This window comes from Drosophila melanogaster, chromosome 3R (assembly GCF_000001215.4).
Source record: "Drosophila melanogaster chromosome 3R".
Taxonomy (NCBI): Eukaryota; Metazoa; Arthropoda; class Insecta; order Diptera; family Drosophilidae; genus Drosophila; species Drosophila melanogaster.
Genome location: NT_033777.3, coordinates 23,723,331 through 23,743,948, shown reverse-complemented (window position 1 = coordinate 23,743,948; position 20,618 = coordinate 23,723,331). Strand labels below are relative to the sequence as shown.

General features: G+C 40.3%; 3 protein-coding genes and 1 non-coding gene across 8 annotated transcripts in view; 2 read left to right on the top strand and 2 right to left on the bottom strand.

Moving 5' to 3' along the window:
- Window positions 1–10,625, bottom strand: part of Hmgcr (HMG Coenzyme A reductase) — a 17,669-nt gene extending 7,044 nt beyond the window's left edge. Inside the window, exon 1 of the mRNA NM_170089.2 lies at window positions 10,112–10,625. The gene's annotated coding sequence lies outside the window, so the exon portion shown is untranslated. The remainder of the gene's footprint in view (window positions 1–10,111) is intronic.
- Window positions 10,487–12,574, top strand: Rpn9 (Regulatory particle non-ATPase 9). Of its 2 annotated transcripts, NM_170088.2 has the most exons (5): window positions 10,487–10,697; window positions 11,039–11,153; window positions 11,209–11,322; window positions 11,376–11,906; window positions 11,968–12,574. In NM_170088.2, the coding sequence occupies exons 2-5, from the start codon at window positions 11,044–11,046 to the stop codon at window positions 12,359–12,361; spliced, it is 1,149 nt and encodes a 382-aa protein (NP_732899.1). In that variant the 5' UTR covers window positions 10,487–10,697; window positions 11,039–11,043; the 3' UTR covers window positions 12,362–12,574. The 2 variants fall into 2 exon arrangements, with proteins under 2 accessions (NP_732899.1, NP_651177.1); NM_142920.3 differs by lacking the exon at window positions 10,487–10,697 and having other exon boundaries at window positions 10,938–11,153; window positions 11,968–12,446.
- Window positions 12,450–20,618, bottom strand: CG10365 (uncharacterized protein). Of its 4 annotated transcripts, none has more exons than NM_170087.2 (5): window positions 20,220–20,618; window positions 14,790–15,282; window positions 13,977–14,012; window positions 13,222–13,300; window positions 12,450–13,155 (listed from the first exon to the last, which is right to left on the bottom strand). In NM_170087.2, exons 2-5 carry the CDS (start codon window positions 15,090–15,092, stop codon window positions 12,719–12,721), a joined length of 855 nt encoding a protein of 284 aa, NP_732897.1. In that variant the 5' UTR covers window positions 15,093–15,282; window positions 20,220–20,618; the 3' UTR covers window positions 12,450–12,718. The 4 variants fall into 4 exon arrangements, with proteins under 4 accessions (NP_732897.1, NP_996270.1, NP_732896.1 ...); NM_206547.2 differs by having other exon boundaries at window positions 20,291–20,618; NM_170086.2 differs by lacking the exon at window positions 20,220–20,618 and adding an exon at window positions 15,409–15,567.
- Window positions 13,520–13,901, top strand: RNaseMRP:RNA (Ribonuclease MRP RNA). Its single transcript, NR_002501.2, has one exon.

Sequence of the window (20,618 nt, the reverse complement as noted above, 5' to 3'; positions counted from 1 at the left end):
CCGAAATTCTGCGAAAATATCGAGCGACGCGTGCAGCATTTGCATTTCCCAAATTGAATTGCCGGCAGTCACTTCGCCAATCCCAATTAATATGCCCAATGGGTGATGCGTCCAATTGTCGGGCTACCCAGAAATCCCAAAAGGGGAGAATGCGATGCGTCATTATTTGCCTTGGTACCACACTTCTTTTTATTTTTTCTTTTTTGGGAGAGGCATTTTCCTGGAATCTTTGGCGTACAGAGCATATGTTTATTGATGGTTTCAGAAATTTTCCGTATAATTTGGCATTGTTTTTGCACAAATTTTCTGGTAATTAACACGTCTGAATTTGGCACAAAGATGTTAAAAGATTAAAGCCCTGAATGACTTAATTCTATCAAATGATCAAGACTTGCCCCTTAAGTAGTAAAAATACCTAAATGTTCGGAAGAAAGTATTAAAAGTGTGCCTAAATTGTTCTAGAAAACAAATTTTTTTTTTGGCAAAAATTAAAAATATTTGTATATATTTTTGCTTGCCAAATCGATTTCCTTGCCATTTATTTTCGACTACTGCACCCCATGCTAATTATTGCAATTAACGCCTCTGATTTACGGCTGTTTGTGGTTATTTGGCGATTTCGATTTGATCGACATGAGTAAAAGTTTGGACTTTGATTTAAACAAATCCAAATCCGAGAATGCGCAAAAAGTCCCATAGCATTCAGGAGCAATTTTGTATGTGCTTTTCCTCGTAAATTGAAAAATTGGTACAGTTTGTTTATTAAATTTATTGTTTGGTTAAAACAATCAGGCATATAAACTATACTATCGAATAAAGTTGCAAGTGAAGCCATGTATTATTAATGAATGTGATAACGATTGGGAAAACGTGGCAGGTTTCATCCCCCTATCATTTTCGCGGCAGAGAAATTTAGGGGGACAAACGGCGTGGCCATGCATTAATTTATCCAATTAATATTTAGGAGCTTAAACGCCATTTTATGGATTAAGTTATTTGCTTTCACTTATATAAGAGTATTGTGTGCCTTGAAAATATTTATTTTTCACGGCCAAACGAGGAGTAGAATATTTATCATATTTATAGCTTTTTTTTTTTTAAGAACGCTTATGGCATTTTTATTTAATATCTGACACTTGGCCATAAAAAAATAAATTAACCATCTACTGAGCTAGAATGCATTTGGATGTTAATAATTTATGCAATGTTTAGAGAAGTATACCACTATGTATACTATTTCTGCATTTTTTTTTTATCATCTTTTTATGGAATTACTAAAAATGTTGGTATTGCTTAGATGATAATTTACGATATTTATATTTTAGTATCTAGAAAGACTGCTATGCGGCATTTTCTTGCCAGCTCTCACTGTAAAGATACAAGAACTGATTGCCTCAGTAACCGGATGGATGTATCTTTTTTGCGTAGCCGTCGAGTCTGGAGATCTTCAATCTTGCAACTAGTTTTCCGCCTCCTTTCTCGACAAATCTAGTTGGCTAGAATGCCATAAAGATTGTGAGTCATGTGGCCACTTGTTCTACTTCTTTTTTTTTTGATTGGACTTGATAGCTCAAAGGCTAATGGTAGCTGGCAATGATTGTGACTCATCCGGCAGGGCTAAAACCATTTGCTTTTAGTGCAAGTGGCGTGGGATTGGGGGCAACTCATTACCACCGTTTGCCAGTTGATGTTGTAAGATTGATAAGGCACAAACAGATCACAAACTGGTGCACACGAAAAGGGTTTAAACGGGATTGATGGGCCAGTGCTGCGGAAAGTGGCCCCATTTGGGTCGATAAGATAGGAAAAAAAAAAAACAAGGTCAAAGCCAGAATATTAACATAGATATTTACTATGCAGATCGCACTTTGATATTGACGTTGTTAATTCGAAATTCTTATCAGCCATTGGCAATCGATGGCATGGCCATCCCCAGATATTCACTAAAAGCCAAAACGAGTCCAAAAAACAATCAGAAACACTTGCCACGCAGATTAATGCAGACATTCGATGATAAGAAGGCGAAAACATTTTCCATTCAACTTTGGGGAAATAGAGAAAACAATCTAAAACACTTTTTAAAGCATTTTTTCTTTGCTTGCCAGCAGTTTTTGTGTAATTTACAAGTTGCCAAACAAAAAGTAAAAGTTGTCGCGTGAGGCACAAATAAATAAATTAATAAAACGACAAACTCAAACGGCGATGAGAAGAAAAAACAGTTTTACTTTCTACCAAAAATGCGAATGCTGCTAATTTGTATGCATGTGAGGCGGACCAAAAAAAAAAAAAACCTAAACAAAAAAAAAAACCTTAGGAAGTCTTAAAAAACAGTTGTGTTTTTCGAGCGAAACAATGGTAAAGTTAAACAAAGTAAAACCCACAGACTTTGCACATCAAAAGATTTCTTTTCGGGCTTGTTCTCCGGCAAAGGGAAAACTTTTACAAGCTGTTTGATTTCGAATTGAAAAAAAAAACAGTACTTAAATCAAAGTTAAAAACCATTTCAAATTAATTCCCTGGCCTCTCCTTCCGATATTACAACGCCGCAACTGAGACTGACATGTGTCCATAGATTATGTTAATCAGGTGCTCCAGCATCGCGATATCATCACCATCAGCATCGCCATCACCATCAGCAACTCATCCCCTTGGCCAGCGCTTGACATTGACCCACTTAACGGTTGGTCCATCGATTCGCGTTGACCACAACGCCGTTAACCATCCAAAAAGCTACCAAAAAACCAAAAACCGAAACAAAAACGATGCGAGGGAAAAACCGGAACCGTTCGCAATGAAATAGAAAGTTTTGTTTTTTTTTTTTGGGTTTAAAGTGCGTAGAAACCGAAGGCTTTTTGACTTGGCAAACTATAAAAATTTCAATAAAAAGTTTGATAGAATTCGGTTGAGAAACTATGCGTGAAATTTCATAAATTTCCTCCGAAATGGAAGGATATGATTTGTTTACATATCCCAATATCTCCGATTTTTTACCGCCTTTACACAATAACAATGCTATCTGCAGAGATAATGTATCTTATCAGTTCACGATACAATAGAGATTATGTTATTTACACAAATAGATCTTCATTTTTTACCTACATATTTACTTACAAAGAAAAAAAAGGCCCGCAGATGTAAAGCGAATGACCTTATCGAGGGAATTTAAAATAGTTAATGACTACAAAATTCTTCAATGGAATTAAGTCAGCTCTTGATCGCTTCAGTTTCCCATTGTATGTATTTTAATTAAGGCTATTCAACCGCTTAATTGTTAACATTCCTCGATATTCGTCCTTAAGTCGAAGTTACTCAATACTATTAATACTATTAACTTCCCAGCCCTGAATACGAATATTATTTCCTGGGAATACGTTGATGTTGTCAGGGATTAAATGGGAATTCATTTCGTATTCATTTTATGCAAATACTTTCGGAGTATTCAAGACCGTCTCACATTTGAAATACATATTGTAGTAATGCATGCATCTGCGTGCCAGCTTCTTTCGGCTGGGCTAATCGACATTTTCGGTGTCGGCACGTGCAGGCAACAACTTGGCATTACATTTGACGTTAAATCGGTATGCATATATTATAAATAATATTAAGTATTTCAGTGCTTTCAGTGGCCAGCTAATTGATGAAGCCCGCCAGCATCGTCGTCGGCGTAGTCGCGATCCGGTTAATTGCCCATTAACATGACTGCTGCGCCTGCGATCGCGACTCGAGAAATAAACCTTTGTTAACAAATTAAGCAATCCAAGCTATTATTAAATAAACCATAATTGAAATGCGCCGCCATAGGCGATGTTTTGGCCAAGGTTTTGTTTGTTTTATTTGCCAATGCGGCGCATCCCCAGTTTCAGTTGCCTGAAAGACGCGGCGATTCGCAATCACGCTAAGTAAAGCTGCCTTCATGCTCGGTTTGCCATTTGGCCAAAACCAAAACAAACAAAAAACGAACAAAAAACGTAAGAAAAAAAAAAAGAGAGGGAAAAACAAACGTATGAAAACACGGCAATTCTAATCACAGCGACACCCACATCATTATGTCTCGGATGCACACACATCATCATTAGCATTAGGCCCAATCTGAATCGGAATCTGAATCGTAATCGCAATGGGTATGGGAATGGGAATGGGTACCTCATCATGGTTGTTGGCGCATGTCATCTGCAACATAAGCGCTCGTAAAGTGGGCAACTTTGGTTGGCTGCCTCTGATTTCTGGCAGCTTGTTGCAAATTTGAATTTTAATTCGACCTTCGGCGAAGGGAGAAGGCATTTTTATTGCCGCTCCGCCGGTTCTCTGATGTTTGCCGGATGCAATTTCAATTTCCAATCACAGTCATATTACACGGCTTCATGGATAACATGCTGAGATAGGGGCAAACACGAACGAAAAAAAAAAAAAAGTGGAAGGTCGGGAGTTCTTCTTCCGCCCACTCATTTCCCCTTCATTTCCCGCCACCCGTCTGCCTTTTTCTGGCTTAAACAGAAATTGATTTGAGTTGGCTCCCTGCTCATAGTGTGTGTGTGTGTGTGATTTTTCGCCATGCGGGCAGCTTGAAGAGTTCTCGACCTTATCAAACCACTCGATTACCCAAATTAGGATTTTCCTCTGAAGAAATCAATTAGTGTAATGCGAAAGCATTTGCAATCAAAAGTTTCCCAAAGTGATTCATTTCTTTAAATTAAGATCTTTTCCACTGAACTGACATTAATGATGAGATAAATAGTAAATAGATCGCTAAGTGCAAATCATCGTGTCAGGGAAAATGTGAGATATTTGGTGTTGAGAAATTAATTTTTAAGGCCAACGGAAACCTGAATGTGTAATAATTTATTGGTACGTGATGATGGCGTTAGAAAATAAGCAGAAATGCGAATCGTTTTGGAAAGCAAAATAGCATTCCAATAAAATGCCAGAATAATATTCATTCATTAATATTTTCGGTTGCACTACGTCAAGCGAATAATTATAAGAAAGCAAAACGTATTTTGGGTATATATAAGTGCACATTACGACAAAAGATTGTTATAGACTCGCTTACTTAAATTAAGTAAAAGAGATAAGATGACAACCAATGGGAATTAATCGAAAGCATCGACTTTAGGAAGGGCAGATGAATTGGAAGCATACATTCCAGTCTTGTTTGATTTAGCTAAGCACATATCATTAATTTATAAGTCCTGTCTTCTAGCCGATAATCCATTTATAATCTGATTAATAGCCAGCCCACTTACACTCGCATCCATGTTTGTTTTTACAACCTTATCTGCGAAATATCCAACATCGCCGAAGCTACCCTCACCTCTCCAAACATCAATATATCCAGCAAAATGCGGCGCATTATGGGAATTAATTAAATCGAGGCACAAGCAAAAAAATGTTATAAATTGCACAAATATTTTCGTCGTCGGTAAGAAGACCTCGCCTGGCCAATAATAATGGCCTGACTTTGAAGTTTGATTATATACAAAGTGTGAGGGTCGGAAAATGTCTTCCCAAACGACAGAACTCGTCGAACCAACAGCTAACATATCAACAAACAAATGCCAAGTGTAGATTCAACACGTTGCGGCTGCGTTTGTGCAATATTTGCCAGACCTTTTGGGTAAAAGGCCTGTTTGCCTGTTTAGCTAGGTAGTAGTAGTTTCCACTGTTCCTCACAGCCGAGAGTTTGGCAAACAAAAGACGATCGGAGAATATGTCGCTTCGGTTAATGTAATTATGGGCGTTTTATTGGATGAACTCTGGGGGTATCGCATCCGAGTGCCACAGCCCGGCTTCTGCATTGATCAAATATTTGGTCCACTTGCAACGACGTTGCTCAAAGTTTGTTTGACCGGCGTAAATAAACAATGTGCCTCTAGTCATGGGTGGCGACAATAAAAATCACGACACACAGCCAACAGCCACAGAAACAGCAAGCTGCTAAAGCTGTAAGTGCAACACGGCAAGAAAATAAACAGGCCTAAAAATATTGGATAAAAAACCAGAAGGAAAATGATAAGTATTCAATTCATTGAACCACTTGTAATACTACCACTGCTTTAGCTCTTATCATGCATTGTATTTAAGGCAATATACCCCAGTTACTTTAGACGGCATACATATATGATAGACAGATAGATAGATACATAGATAGATAGATAGATAGATAGATAGATAGATAGATAGATAGATAGATAGATAGATAGATATATAGATTTGCTATCTTTTAGATAGCCATCTTTAGCCATATTATTACATTAGCATTGTCTTTGGTCAGTTTGGCTATCTCTTAACTAGTTATGCACCTACTACATTTTGTGCGCAGTGCATTGGCGACATAAGCTCGATACGAACAGCATGTGACATAGACAACTTGGCAGCGCGAGCTGCAGTTGCATCCGCCCCGAACTTGGCCTGCTGGTAACTTGGTTATGCCACAAAACCAATAATACGTAAAGGCAACGGATTTTTCTTGCGTTACGCTTTGTTTCCAATGGATCCGATCGCATTGGCTGATGTTGGTAGCGGTTGCGTCGTCTGGCACACGTTGCCATTAAAAGTCATCAGCATTCAAGGCGGTCAACTACGATTTCGGAGTGCCAATTGCTTGGGGTTCGGCGAGTTTTTACGTGCCGAACGAAACGGGTTGCGTGGGGAGCCAAAGACTCAACTTCAATTGCATGCAATTGGGGAAGAGAGAAAGAAGCTGGCCAAAATGGCAGTGGCAGTTGCAACGGTTTTCTGACTGCCACTTCTGAACCCTGAACATGAAAATGTTGACAGGTTTTTCTTCTTTGGCGACCTCATTTTACAACAACATCACAGAAGTCCAGAGATAAAATGAAAAGTTGTGGCCCCTGTCAGTTTTGATCGAAGAGTTATGCAAAAAACCCAGCATGGCTTCATCTTGCTCTTCGAAAACGTGTCTTTACTTTTTACTCAATAACCATAAACTTGAGCTGAGTTTCGTTATGATGCAATCTCTCTAATTAATGGGTATTTAAGCGTTTGGAGATAGATCTCTTTAAGATTGTTGCAAGCCAATTAGAAGTAGGAAATCGATTTGTTTTAGTTGGTTAAGAAGTCGTTTTTTTTTTTTTTTGCCAAACTTTTGCCAAAAACTTAATTGGCTAGTCGGCCCAAACGCATGCTGGTGTGCCTCAGTTTTCTTTAGCTTCGGTTGCTGCAACATCTTTGCCTTGTTTGCATCTTTTTCGGGCTCTAATGCGGGCCTAATAAACATAAACTTTGATATGTTTATGCCAGAAGTGCGTGCTGGTTTCGTGAGATGCTGGTTTGTTTGTATTTGCATGCGGTCGGTTGGCTTTTGTTTGCATTTGCGTTTTGTGCTTGAGCCGGAGATATTTGCATTTCAAAGTGAGTCCACAGACGAGACTGGGTGATTTGGGGGGCCAAATTGGGGTACAGACTAATTCGAGCCGATTGAACATCGATTTTATAGCCCCATTTTTTCGTTACGACCATCCGCAACAAAGGGTTCGCATCTGGCCTTCGATGGAAGTTGGCCTAAAGCAGCGGAAATGTATAGCCATCAATGCAATGTGTGGATGGCGATGGCTTGGCTTTGCAATACCGCTTGAAGGTGATCGGAAAAGAGGCAACGACGATTTCCAAAGTCATGCTCTCAATACTAGAAATCAATGGGGGTGCAGAGATATGAAATACCTCAAATATACGCAGACTACACTCGGCAAAAATAAAGTATCTTTTAGATATATAAAAGTATATATAAATATATTCCATGTTCTTTTTTTTTTTTTTGATTTTTACTTTTTTTCTTATATTTCTTGGCTTAAAACCCTAATATTATTTGGATTTTTTTCTGAGTAAAAGCTTTAGAAAACCGTTTGTGCGGGTTTACTCATCGCTCGGCGATTTACAATCGCAATTTGCCACAAATAACAACAATTATGCTTGCCATGATGACGATGATGATGAAATTGCAGGCTGAAAATCGCGCACGCGTTTTGCATGCGACTTGGCGCGCGTTTAGCTAATCGCGCAATCTTTGGACGGGCGGACAGACTCACGTACGCAGGTGGCGGCGGCACATGACCAATTTCTGTTGCCAACACGAAGAGCAGGAGGTGCAGATAGGCCAATACAGGCGGCGTAAAAGAGATGCCGCACATACAGGCGCGCCGAGCGAACTGCGCATGCGTGCGGTTTAAAACGCGTGCAAGTCGCGCGCTTTTGCAGGTGGCGGAGAAAGTTACCAGCACTGAAACCACTTTTTTTTTCGGTCCGTCGCTGCCTGACTATTGTTGCTGCGGCTGCCCAAACTACATCGGTTTACATATATATACATATAATATATACACATACTTCTGGTTAAAAAAAAAAAGTAAAGAAAAGAAACGAGAGAGTAAAATGCCAGTCCATTAAGCCAAAAAAGAAGCGCGGCCAGCGTTAAATGAAAATAAATTTGTTTAAAAAACCAAATCAAAGTTGGGCAAAGCCAAAGTCGCACGGCGGTGAGAGCAAGAGTTATGAAATCGCCGCCAATGGAATCCCAAGTTGAATTGGTATCAATGAATTCACAGTGTGGGTCAAGAAAATATGAGCAATATTTGCTTTAATAGTATAAAAAAAAATAACTAAAGGCTAGATTCTTTTCCGAAATTGTGGAAATATAGATACTTCATCATATTTAATCCATCATAGAATTAGCTACTAAAAACATAAAAGATTGTATTAAGTCATTAAATGGATCTTATTTGTGCACCTCTTGAATGACGCATGAATGAGCTGCCTTGCAGGGTGATCTATCTATTTAACTATTGACATTGACGAGAAGACTGCAGTTGCTATAATTTCGATCGCGGCTGCCTGCCCAAGAGCTTGGCACAAAAATCGAATATGAACATGCGAGAAACCAAGCCGAACCCAACTCTTTCGCAACTCGGGGCAACTGGATTGGCCTGTAATTGAATAATATTACTACTTGGCTGCAGCAGCAACAAAAAGTGAGCAACAAAATACAAAAAAAAAAAAAAAAAACAAGGAAGCGGCAATGCACTTGACAAAGCTGCTTCACTTGTTGCAGCAGTTTTATGGTTTATGTTTTTTCTACATCTTTTTCTTTTGCTTTTGTTTGGTTTTTGTGGCCACTGCATCGGCGGCGACTGTGTGGCATTTTTCACTTTTGCTTTTAATAGCCAGATGCTGTTGCTGTCTGTCGTCTGGGACGGAGATGAAGATGAAGTCGTCATCCGACGGCGTTTTTTTTTTCGGAATTTGTTTTGGATTTTTGAAATTGCCGCTCTTCACATAACCGTAATACGCCTTCAGCCGGTTTTCATATATACCATACATATCCATATATATATATATTATAGTTGTGCATCGTTTCTGTCGCTGCCAGATGTCGCCCATTTCGATTTTGGTAAATTGGTAAAGTGGGGAACAGGCCAAGGAAATCAACTGCTACATCGAGAAAGTAGTAGTACTTTCTTTCTACCAAAAACGCACAGTGGCGTCAGGAAATGAAAAGAAATGTTGACAGCGCAGCAGGATGTTACAGTAAACTCTGGCCGATTTGGTTCAAGTGTTTTTTTTACTGCGAAGGACGCACAAAATAGGCGACATCTGTGCAATATTACTCAAAAAGAAGGCATTTACATACTGTAAAATGCAGTACAATTCGGTTGATATATTTCGTTTATGTACAAATCCATACAAATGTTGAATCTTCCAATTCAATAGCTTTTTGAGTTCCAAATTCTCTATCAGCTCGAAAGTAATTTAATTATCGTTTCTTTACCCAACGCTCCTGTGCTCAAGTGGCTTTTGCTTTTCAAAGAGAAAGTTGTCCAACACCCATTGCAAGCCAAGAACTTTTAATAGACGGCGGCGACGTGGTGCCCACTGAGTGATAAGATTGGGGAGCCCCAATTGCATAACTGTCTACTAACCAAATAGTGGGATACAATGTACAACCAATTATGCAGTTCTCAATGGAACGCGATCGTATCCAATGGGAACCGCTGGCCCAATCAGTAGGGCCATGCTGCTTGGAATTTCGAAGCCAAAAGGGGGAACCTCGTCGGGCAGAGTAGTGACCCCCAAAAAGTCGAAAATAGAACCCAGAACTAACCTTGCTTTTCGACGAGGAATCGATCGTTTGCTTGGAGATCGGTGACAAATAGTTGACACGCGCCTTAATCCACAAAAGAAATGCTAATGAGGATCTCTTTTGGCGGAGTGCGGTTTCCAGTTGGAGCGGTCGTTGTGGTCGCTAACTAGTTCTTCTCAGTTTGTCAACTTTCTGCGAACAAATCCACATAGTTTCTTGCACGACGCGTTGTTTGGCTTACATTTATATAACCACTAATTGCGGCACTTTCGTTCGCGAAATTCGATTGCTACTTTATTTGGCTAACAAATAGTTAAATGTGCAAAACACACGACAGCTTTACTTTTTTTTAGTTAGTTCAGGGCGCACACTCGAGTTGTTGTATTTGGTTTTGTTGGCAGTGCTGCTGTGGCCCGGTTAAATATCGATATTCTCGCGGATCGGGCTAACTGGCTAATTGGCTGCGCGGCGACTCTCTGCCAAGTGGAATCCTGGAGTGCGGAAATATAAACTGTTTCGCTGCGAGCTCCAAAACGAATTGAAACGTTGTTTCTTCCGCGTACACAACTTCACGCAGAAACAGCTGTTCGGTTAGTGTGACCAGACGGTGAGTACAACGTAAGCCCAAGCCCCGCAGCTGTTGTTATCGAATGAGTCATCGAGTAGTTTCTAGGCACTGAAATAATATCATAAATAATGCTTTCCATGTGATATAAAAATAAAAAATACAGCCATTTGTTATTATGTAAGCCTTTTTTAGTTCATAAATAAATTTTACATAAAAATTCGCCCAAAAATACAAAATACCAAAATAAGCTAAAAAAAAACAAACGGCCACACAAGCGATCTGTCAATGTGACAGCTGCGTCGGCGATTGTGATTTGCAATTTTTGTAGTTTGGGAATACATTAAACATTACATTTGAAATTAATTCAACACAAAGCGCAGTTGCGATGTCCAATCCTCAGCCTAATGTCACCGCCTATCTGGCGACCCAGAAGAAGACCACCAACAAAGAACTCGCCGCCGAATGGACGCTCATCGAGGAGCTCTACAATGAAAAGTTAGATCTGGGCTTTAAATTTCAATTTTCCTCTTGTAATACAATTATTTTACAGACTCTGGAATGAGCTGACCATCAAACTGGTGACCTTTGTGCGCCACGAATCCTTGCAGGACGAAACTGCGCTGCTGCAGCTCTACCAGAATTTCCTGTCCACCTTCGAGACCAAGTGAGTCGGCTTCTGCAAATGACTCGGCAGAATCTAATGTATTGTATTTGCAGAATAAACCCCTATGGCCTCATCCAGATTCTCGAGGTGGTGGTTGACAACATCGGTGACAAGAAGGAGGCCATCGAGTTCTTGGAGAAGATGAAGGACAAGGTGAAGATCTGCGACGAGGCCGTTTGGTATCTGCAGGTGATGCAGGGTAATCTGTACCTCAGCAACCTGAACGATCTGAATGCCACCAAGAAGATCATCGAGGAACTGCGTGATGTCCTAGAGGAAGCGGGTAATGTGACGCCCGTTCACGGCAAATACTACATGCTGGCATCCCAGTATTATCGGCGAGTGGGCAAGCACAGCGATTACTACCGATGTGGCCTACAGTTTCTGGGCTGCTCCATGGATGAGTACCCCCGTGATCAATGGGCCCAGCAGGCATTCTTCTTGGGTCTGGCTGCTCTCTTGGGCGATGGTGTCTACAACATAGGCGAATTGCTGGCTCATCCCATTCTTGAGTCGCTTAAGGGCACGGAAAATGAGTGGCTCATGGAACTTCTTAAAGCCTTCAACACGGGCGATATTAACAAGTGTGTAGTAATAGCAATTTAATATCTGCAGTAACTAACACTTTCTATTATTCCTTTGCAGGTTTAATGACATGAAGAAAATCTGGTCCAAGATTCCCGATTTGGCTGCCCAGGAGGTCAAGTTGCGCCAGAAGATCTCCCTCCTTTGCCTCATGGAGATGACCTTCAAGCGCTCAGCCATCGAGCGAGCCATCTCCTTTACCGACATCGCGCAAGAGACCAAACTGCCCGCCAAGGAAGTGGAACTGCTTATCATGAAGGCTCTGGCTTTGGATCTCGTCCGCGGCGAGATTGACCAAGTGGCTGGAGTGGTTAACATGTCGTGGGTGCAACCACGCGTCCTCAACCGCAGCCAGATTGTCGGCATGGCCAGCACTCTGGACACATGGATGGGCGCCATCACGAACATGGAGAAACTGATGGAGAATCGTGCCGCCGAAATCCTCACCAATTAGTTTTAGTTTCGCCTGATCTAGACGATCCCACATATTCACATTTTGCGCGAATGCTTTTGTATTTAATTAAAAACCCAAATACTGTATTCATTTCTTTTCATATGTAATTTAACTCCCTGACAGTTGCGTGTAAAAAGTTTTTTTGTGCTTAATCCTAGCTTATTGGCTAAATCAGATCACTTATGGAGGAGTTGCTGCTTATGATTAGGCCTAGGATTATTTACAATTTAAAGAAATACGTCAAATTTGGCAATAGACTCTGGTTACCTAACAAGCTAAAATGTCGATCAATAATTTGGAATTTGCTGTAGCAAAAAACGCGACCTGCATAGCACTTGGCCGCCAGCACACCAGAAATCAAATGTTCAGGCAACGCAGCTTGGTGTCGGGCACACGGGAGGTGAACTCGAAGGATGGCGGGCGGCGGATGTCCTCGTGCGAGTCGCGGCGTATCCTATCTGGATTGCGGCCCATCACAGATGACAGAGGTATTTGGCGGCGGTACAGTTCCTCTAAAACCAATTGCTCCAGCTCGAACAGATGATCGTCCCTCACGCCGGGAATCTCCTCGTGCATGAACAGGGCCAGGCGCAACAGGTACTCGGCATTGTGTCCGCTGGGACCGCGGCAGGATACGATCTGCTGGGCAATCTCCTCGACCGGGTCATCGCCCAACCAATAGATATTCTCTGGCGTCGCCACATAGACCAGTACCTCGACCGCCTCGCCGCTGAAGGGCGTGTCCTGCGAGGCGACGCGCGGGAAGAACTTGGTATCGATTGTTGCATAGCCACCTGTTGGAGTCATCGTGGGTTAGCTCAAATGATGGTCCCCACTTCTCTTCAATTCGATTTACTTACCCAGTGTGCACTCCCGCTGCTTGAGATAATCCAGTGCCGTGCTGCCTGTTATTCTGTAGGCGCAGCCCCAAGTGATTCCCTGCAATCAAAAATGGGAAATGTATATTTAATAAAATACACAAAAACATGTGGTTCACATAGATCTAAAAATATTTAATGAGTTCGCCCCGCGCGGGTTTTGAACCCGTATCTTTCGGATTGGGGTGTGCTATTCATATCGCGTTCGGCTGGTTATGATTCCCAACTCGTTTTTCCGCTGATGGCGCGTATAAATAGCGCTGATAGCAGCAAATGTGATGCCGGTTTGAGTCTTCCATGCTTGTCTCTCGGGGCCACAAAACGAGTTCCTGGTAACTCAACTGATAATGCCCTGGGCGAAAGTCCCCGGGCCTAGGATAGAAAGTATCAAGGTGTAAAAAGTGTGCACAAAACACCCACCACCCCTGTGGTGGGTGGTGCATTCGCCTATATTCTGCGGAATTTCGCCTGGCGTATGGATGAAGAGGATTTTATCCGAATCCTTACGCGCCAGGTTGTCTGCGGAAATCTGCCAGAGTAATCTTAGATATGGACGAGTTGGTAGGACTCGGCGGGTGGTGTTCACACACTTTCTCGTCTGAGAAACCGCCTACACAGAATGGGGCTTACATTGGGAAACTCGGACGGCGCACTCCCTTTTTTATACAACGATATCATAACATATATATATATAACCCCCACCCCCCTTGGAATCATGATCTTTATACTTTACTCACCTCTTTGTCCTCAACGAGCGTTGCAACACGTCCAGGCTGTAACAAAGAATAAAAGTACACATTAGCACTGGGCTGTATTTTATACACTTTCGTTTGTGGAGATTGTGTATTCATCGCCTGCACAAAGACTTGGGGGCTAGCTAGCGCGCTTTTTGTTTACCTTCTGTATATGTGCATTATTTACGACATTGCACATGTATATAACTGGGGTTATACATACATATTATGGACCTTGACTTATTTCGAAATTGTTGACATTTGTCGCGATCGCAGGGAAAATAGCCGAATAAGGGATTTCAATTCCTTTATTACTATTTATTTTTATATTACATTTTGCCTTCGTTTTTCGTTTTTACTTGGAAATGCTTAGATTACAAGCTTGCAAAAATAGCATGACCTCAATTGAGCACCAAAAATTATAGTATTAGCACCCCACCCCCCTTAAAGAATACAAAAATATTCCAATTTGGATCCCAAACTGGTTCTCCGAAACGAATTGATATCTATTCGAAAGGGGCTTGTCCTGCCTCGATTAGCAACAATCTGTATCTTAATTGGCAGTCGCTCTAGACGCTGGTAAATGCTAATTTCACTTGTTGTTCACCATTAGCCAAACACAACTGATAACGCGCGACGAATAGATAACGCGTGCCTCCTGATCACTGAAAACTGGCAACTGTTCAAAACAAACAGCGGAGGTAATAAAATAATTACCAGATCACCACCGCTAGTTGTTGGGTAAACACACGAGCAAAACGTCAACAGACGCGGACCAGACGTTTCTAAATCCACGATTTGGTTTATCCCACCTACCTTCTCTTCACAGCCGCGATGTGTGACGTTGCCCTGCCAGAAGCGGCGAACATATCCTCGAATATATCCCGTAATGCACTTGGTGTAATTAAAGCCAGGATGCCAGCACAAGGATCCGTAACCGAAGACCCAGCAGGCGGGATCCGAAGGTCCAGCATTGTTATTGTTACTGGGACGATTCTCCTGCTCGTTCTGGTCATTATTGTTGCTCTCCTCCGCCGCACCCAACTGGCCATTGGTGAAGAGATCCTTGAAATGGGACGGCACCGTCGCCGGCTGGCGATGACCACTGAAGTGAGCCATCTATGGTAACCAGAATTGTGCTCCGAATACGAGTTCTTCACTTTTCTGGGCGTTGTGTTCTGACTGCGGCACCTGGCTGAGATCAAGACGGGGATCCTGGTTCTGCTAGCTGGACATTCTGGTGGCTGTGGTCTCCGGCTCCTAGCCTAACATTGCTCGCCGACCGTTGGCTCCAAGTGCAATTGAGATTCTGTGGATGGACAGGGCAGAGTGATGTTACATAAAACTCGAAATTTTGCTTAACTATCTACGACTTGTGGGTGTGAAACCCAAGGAATAATTTTTAGCTTAAGCTGAAATTTGAACCCCGGCTTACTTGTAGGTGGTTTTGTACAAATGCCTAGTGTTGTGTTGTGGTGTTTGCAAATTTTCTATATTTTCTGTATTCCCGGTTGATCTATACTTATTTTAGCTGGGCTGGTTAGTGCTCTTGCGCCGTATACGACCAAATAGTTCCGCCAGCGAACGGGAACTAAACCGCCCAGCGCGAAAATCGAAAACATTTCCAACGCGTCGCCGTTCGCGAAGAGGAAGACCGACACAGAGAGGCGGCAAATAAGAAAAAAAAAAAAAAAATAAATGAAAAAAATAAAAATGTAAAATAAATATTTATGACGCTCTGTCTGACGAGTCGCAAGACTTATCTATAGGTTTGAATGTGGCGAACAAGTATTTAAATCGCCTCTCGCCGCAACGCTCTCACTCTCTTTTTTGTTCAGTCTAGTTTCACTATCAACCGAGAATTATGGCTAAATCTTGGGGCCTTGTATTAAGGTAAAGGTGACTTGCTGGCCAAACACGTCCATAAATAATGCAACAATTAAATAAAGTCAAATATTTATATACCTTATAAACGGTAAGTAATAACCGATCGTATAATGACCAAGCTGGAAATGAGCTGCGTGACGAAAAATAACCCCTTGAACTGAAGGATCAGCAATAAATTCGAGTATTTAATAATTATAAATATATAAATGCTGCAAATTAAGAAATGATTTTGGAAATTGCCAATCATGGGCCATAAAGATCTTTGTCGCCTTAATATTTATTAATAAAACCATTGAGACAGAAAGAAAAAACAAATCACTTCAACTGATATTTATTGCTATTTGCTATGATGCTTAATATTGTTGTTTTCCCGCATTTTCCTAATGCCAAAGAATAAATCATGTCTGCTTAGTAACAGGCAACTGTTTTTAACACCCAATTGTAACTAACTATTACACCGATTAGATGAAAGCCAACAAGCTGCGACTCATTTTGATAAGATTATTACTTGATTTATAGCCCTTCCATGATTGTATTATTGCAAAATAAAGATCACTTTTTATTTATATTAAGCTTGGAAGCATTTCCCCCGCGTCCAAAGTCTAGATCCAAGTGCACTTTACGATATTATCGCAAAGTATTTCTATCTGTTTTTATTTTTATTTATATATAAAGCCATTTAACGCGTTTGCACCAAGAGACCTAATCTTTTAAAATGGATTGAAGAATGGTCGTGTCCAAGATAATTTGCTATCTGCTTAGCACTATTTTCTTTCTGAGTTCATTACCCGTCGTCTTAACGTATCATTATTCTCAGAAGAGCATCTATAGTTCTTCACGTTGAATACAATTTCCATTTAAGTTTTACTTTCGCAAGTTCAAAGAGGGGAGAGGGGAAAGCGGCATAGCCTTTTATTAAATATGTGTGACCAATCTTCTCGCTTTGCTAACTACGCTGTTTATACATAAGTAGAAATATTTTCAAATGGCCGACGGTACGTATACTTGATTTTTATGCTTGCATCAGTGTACACAAACGAAAATGTATATCGTTAAAATGTTGTATGTCATATTTTGGAAACCAAATAAATAAATCTAAAACAATCAATCGCGCTTCAAAAAATTTTGTTGTCAAACACATTATTTTTGTTTAAATATTTTCTGCATTTTTAATATTTTTTAAAATATGTGGACTTCGGAATTTTTATCTGTGTAGGGCCCTGGCTGCCATACCACGGTATCGTGATGGCTCCCATTAACGAGGCATGCTCGATATATCAGCGTAACAATGTATATATGTACATTTGTACTCTCGTGCGCATATTTGTTTGTATTTTTAGCTATTTTATTTCGCGTGTAGCACTTATACTCATGCATATGTATTAGGTACATATATGAATAAACTTAAACATTTTGCACACTTTGTTTTGATTGCCGCCTTTCCGAAATGCCGAAGGAATTTCTAAGTAGTTGTGAGCTTTCTGTTTTCATACGCTGTTTCTAAATACCAGTATTTTTTGTTGGATTTTTATATTTGCTGGTGTATTTTTAATCATTTTATCTTCTTCTTCGGGTTTCGATATATTTTAGCATAAATAAATTGACCCAAAAACAGGCTGGATGGTGGAAAATTACCGAAAACAAGTTCAAAAACCTTAAACGCACATCCCCATGCACACATACATATACATATGTAGATGCTTACGATATTTAACATCCTCAAAAGCACAAGCACACACACACACACACACGTTCACATGAGACTTTTCTTTGCACCACACAACTTGGTTACGTATACGCAGCGTTGGCCACTGCTCGTTTGCCATATGAAAAACGCTCCGAAATCGACTCGCTACACATTTCTGGGTCCTTGATACTGAACTTTTTTCATTGTGAAAGTTTTTTGCCAACGGTTCAAGGTTAGCAAATTTTTCTCAAAAATTGTTTATACAGCAATCTATAGTTCCTATCGGTCGTGTATGAGTGTGGGATAGTAGTTGGTCTGCAGTTCCCCAGAAAGAGGGCAAGTTACATTTTTTTTTTGTTTGCTTCGGGTAACAGGCGCAGAGCACACACAAATTCTGGGCTCCGTTAGCTATGTATGTACATAGAACGCCTTAAGCCCATTGATATCACATGTAGATGTATGTATGAAGAATGTACATAACATACGAGTGTACGTTTTTTAGGGGGGCATAAAAGTGTATCATGGTGGCGGCAGACTGAAATTCGTCGAAATCAACAAAGCACACGAACTCACACACACACACATGCACGTACACGAATTCTCCATCCAGATGGGCAAAGCTGGCGTTTTTGGATCAGGGCTTAGCACTTTTGGATGGGAATTTACGTGCAGCTGACTAAATTTTTGTCTCGCTTATCTCATATGTGATTCGCTCATTTAGCTTTCATCACCCGGCGAATAATCACAATTGAGATTGACAGGGTGTTAAATGGACTGAATTAGGTGATCTAAAGTTCTTAATAGTCGGCCTTAATTCAAAACAACTGCATGTTACTTAATAACACGCCCTCTAAATATGTTATCATGTCTTCATCGTTTGTTTCTTTAAGCCAGATAAGTGTTACTTAAATTCAGACGCCTTAAACTTATTTCTTTATTGAATTCCATATTGCTTTCAATCCTCTAAAAAAAACTCTCATAAAAAATCCTTAGTCATTTTATTAATTACATACACTACTTACGTATTATTATCTATAACTCTTTTAACATCAAATTAAACACACAAGCCTTCTGAGTATTAATTTACTTTGGTGCCTGATAGAATTCATATACATACAGGCACTTGAAAACAAAATAATAAACCCGGCTACTTGGCTTAACACTTCTAATTAAACAATTAAAAATATATTTTATTTTATTGTGCGCTAAACGTGGCTAATAATTCTCCATCTGTTGCTTTTTGCCCCTCTGAAAATTATCAAATTTATTCGACAAGGGCCTAGACTACATTTTATTGATAAATAACCAAGCAGACTGAAAAAACTTGAGTGTGTAATTTACAATCGCGCGTTGGCGTTTGCTATCGCCATATACTTTTTGCTAAAATGATAAGAGTTCATTCCGACTTGGGTTTCGAGACGAAAGGCCTCTGATAAGGGGCTGTACGGTATGGCACCCCCTCGATAGAGAAGATTAGACGTGTGAGCGAGCTACAGCCAACCGGCAGATTAAAGAGTTTGCCAGACAGTCCGGTTGAACAAAAGCCTTGAAAGGTAAACAACTTTTCAGCATATATCAATTAACACATCTGGCCTAATTTGAAGAATCACAAAAATAAGATACCGCGTAAAACCGACCTCTTAATACTTTCTTTTGCGCATTTTACTATCCAATCCTGTTGGCTAGGTGGACATACACGTGTGGCTCTCTTATTCGCAGATTTGTCTTGTTTATTCAAAACTACAAACTATTTTTAAGCACACAGCTTATATTTAACTTTAATGATGATGTTTGCTGCATGCATTCAAAGATATATTTAGCAATCAGAATCAGCATTTGAGAGGAAGTGTGCTCTAAGATGAAGAAGTAAATGATTGAGTGTAAATACGTTCAGTTTTAATCAATATTTGCTGTACTTAGTCCCCTTTTTTTTTGCATTTATTTACTTTAGTTTTTATTTTTATTTTTGTAAACACATTCATTTCATTGAATTTACACGTCGTACAATACGTATACCAAAGCGGAAAACTAAAAAGGCATGCTATTAAAGTTAAATAATTTCGGAATGAATAATGCAATCTAAACACCCGAAATTCGAAATATTCATCGAATTTCGGGTGTTCAAGGTACGTGCCAAATACTGAGACTAGAAGTCTTACTGATAGAGTTAACTAGCATTAATAGTATAGGGTATAGGGTACTTTCATATCATAAGCCAGTTTAAAATTGGCATTTCTTTAATGATATGTTTATATGAGTAGCAATTTCACTTGTTTTGCTGATTTCTAAATGCATTTTCACCATTTTCAGGCTCTGGTGATTTGCATCAACGGATTGCATGCACAGTGACTGGGCAATAAATTGAGGTATTTAATGTAAATACAAGAAAAGTAAGCAAAGACGAAAATAAATTCAAATACGTTTTGAATTAAATGAGAGGGAGGATGAGGGTGTGAGTAAGAGAGAACAGGCCGAGAGCGAGAGAGTGAGCGAATTATAACGGAGTGCAGGAAACAACAACACACATACACACACACCGATAAGGCAGAGTAATTACAGCAACAAAGTGTTGTAAATAAACAGCAAGGTAAATAGGAGCGAATGAGATAGTATATGCACGTGTTGACACTGAAAGCTCCCAACTTGGCACACTGACACACATATGAGCTTACATAGCAGCTATGTATGTACACACGTACATCCGATCTCTCCAAGTGCAACAATTTGATGCACAATTGCCCACCTGTCCATTTAATACCGCTTCCGAAAGTGCAACGGTGGCGTTTACGAGGGTTCATTAATTTTATGCTTATCAATTTCTGTTTCTTGCACTGTACTCCGCTTTTGTTGACTCGATTTGTTTTCTGGTTTTATCACTTTTTTCATTCCGTTGCGCCATTCAGCGGGGCAACGACAACACTAGCATTTCGCACTCGGTTGCGCGCCTTGTAATGAAAACAATAACAATAACACAAGCGCCTTTTCACTTGCACACTATCGCGGTGTCTCTTTCGGACTGACTGATGAAGCAGTGCGACCGTCCCCACCGACGGTTCCAATGTAAGTGCGAG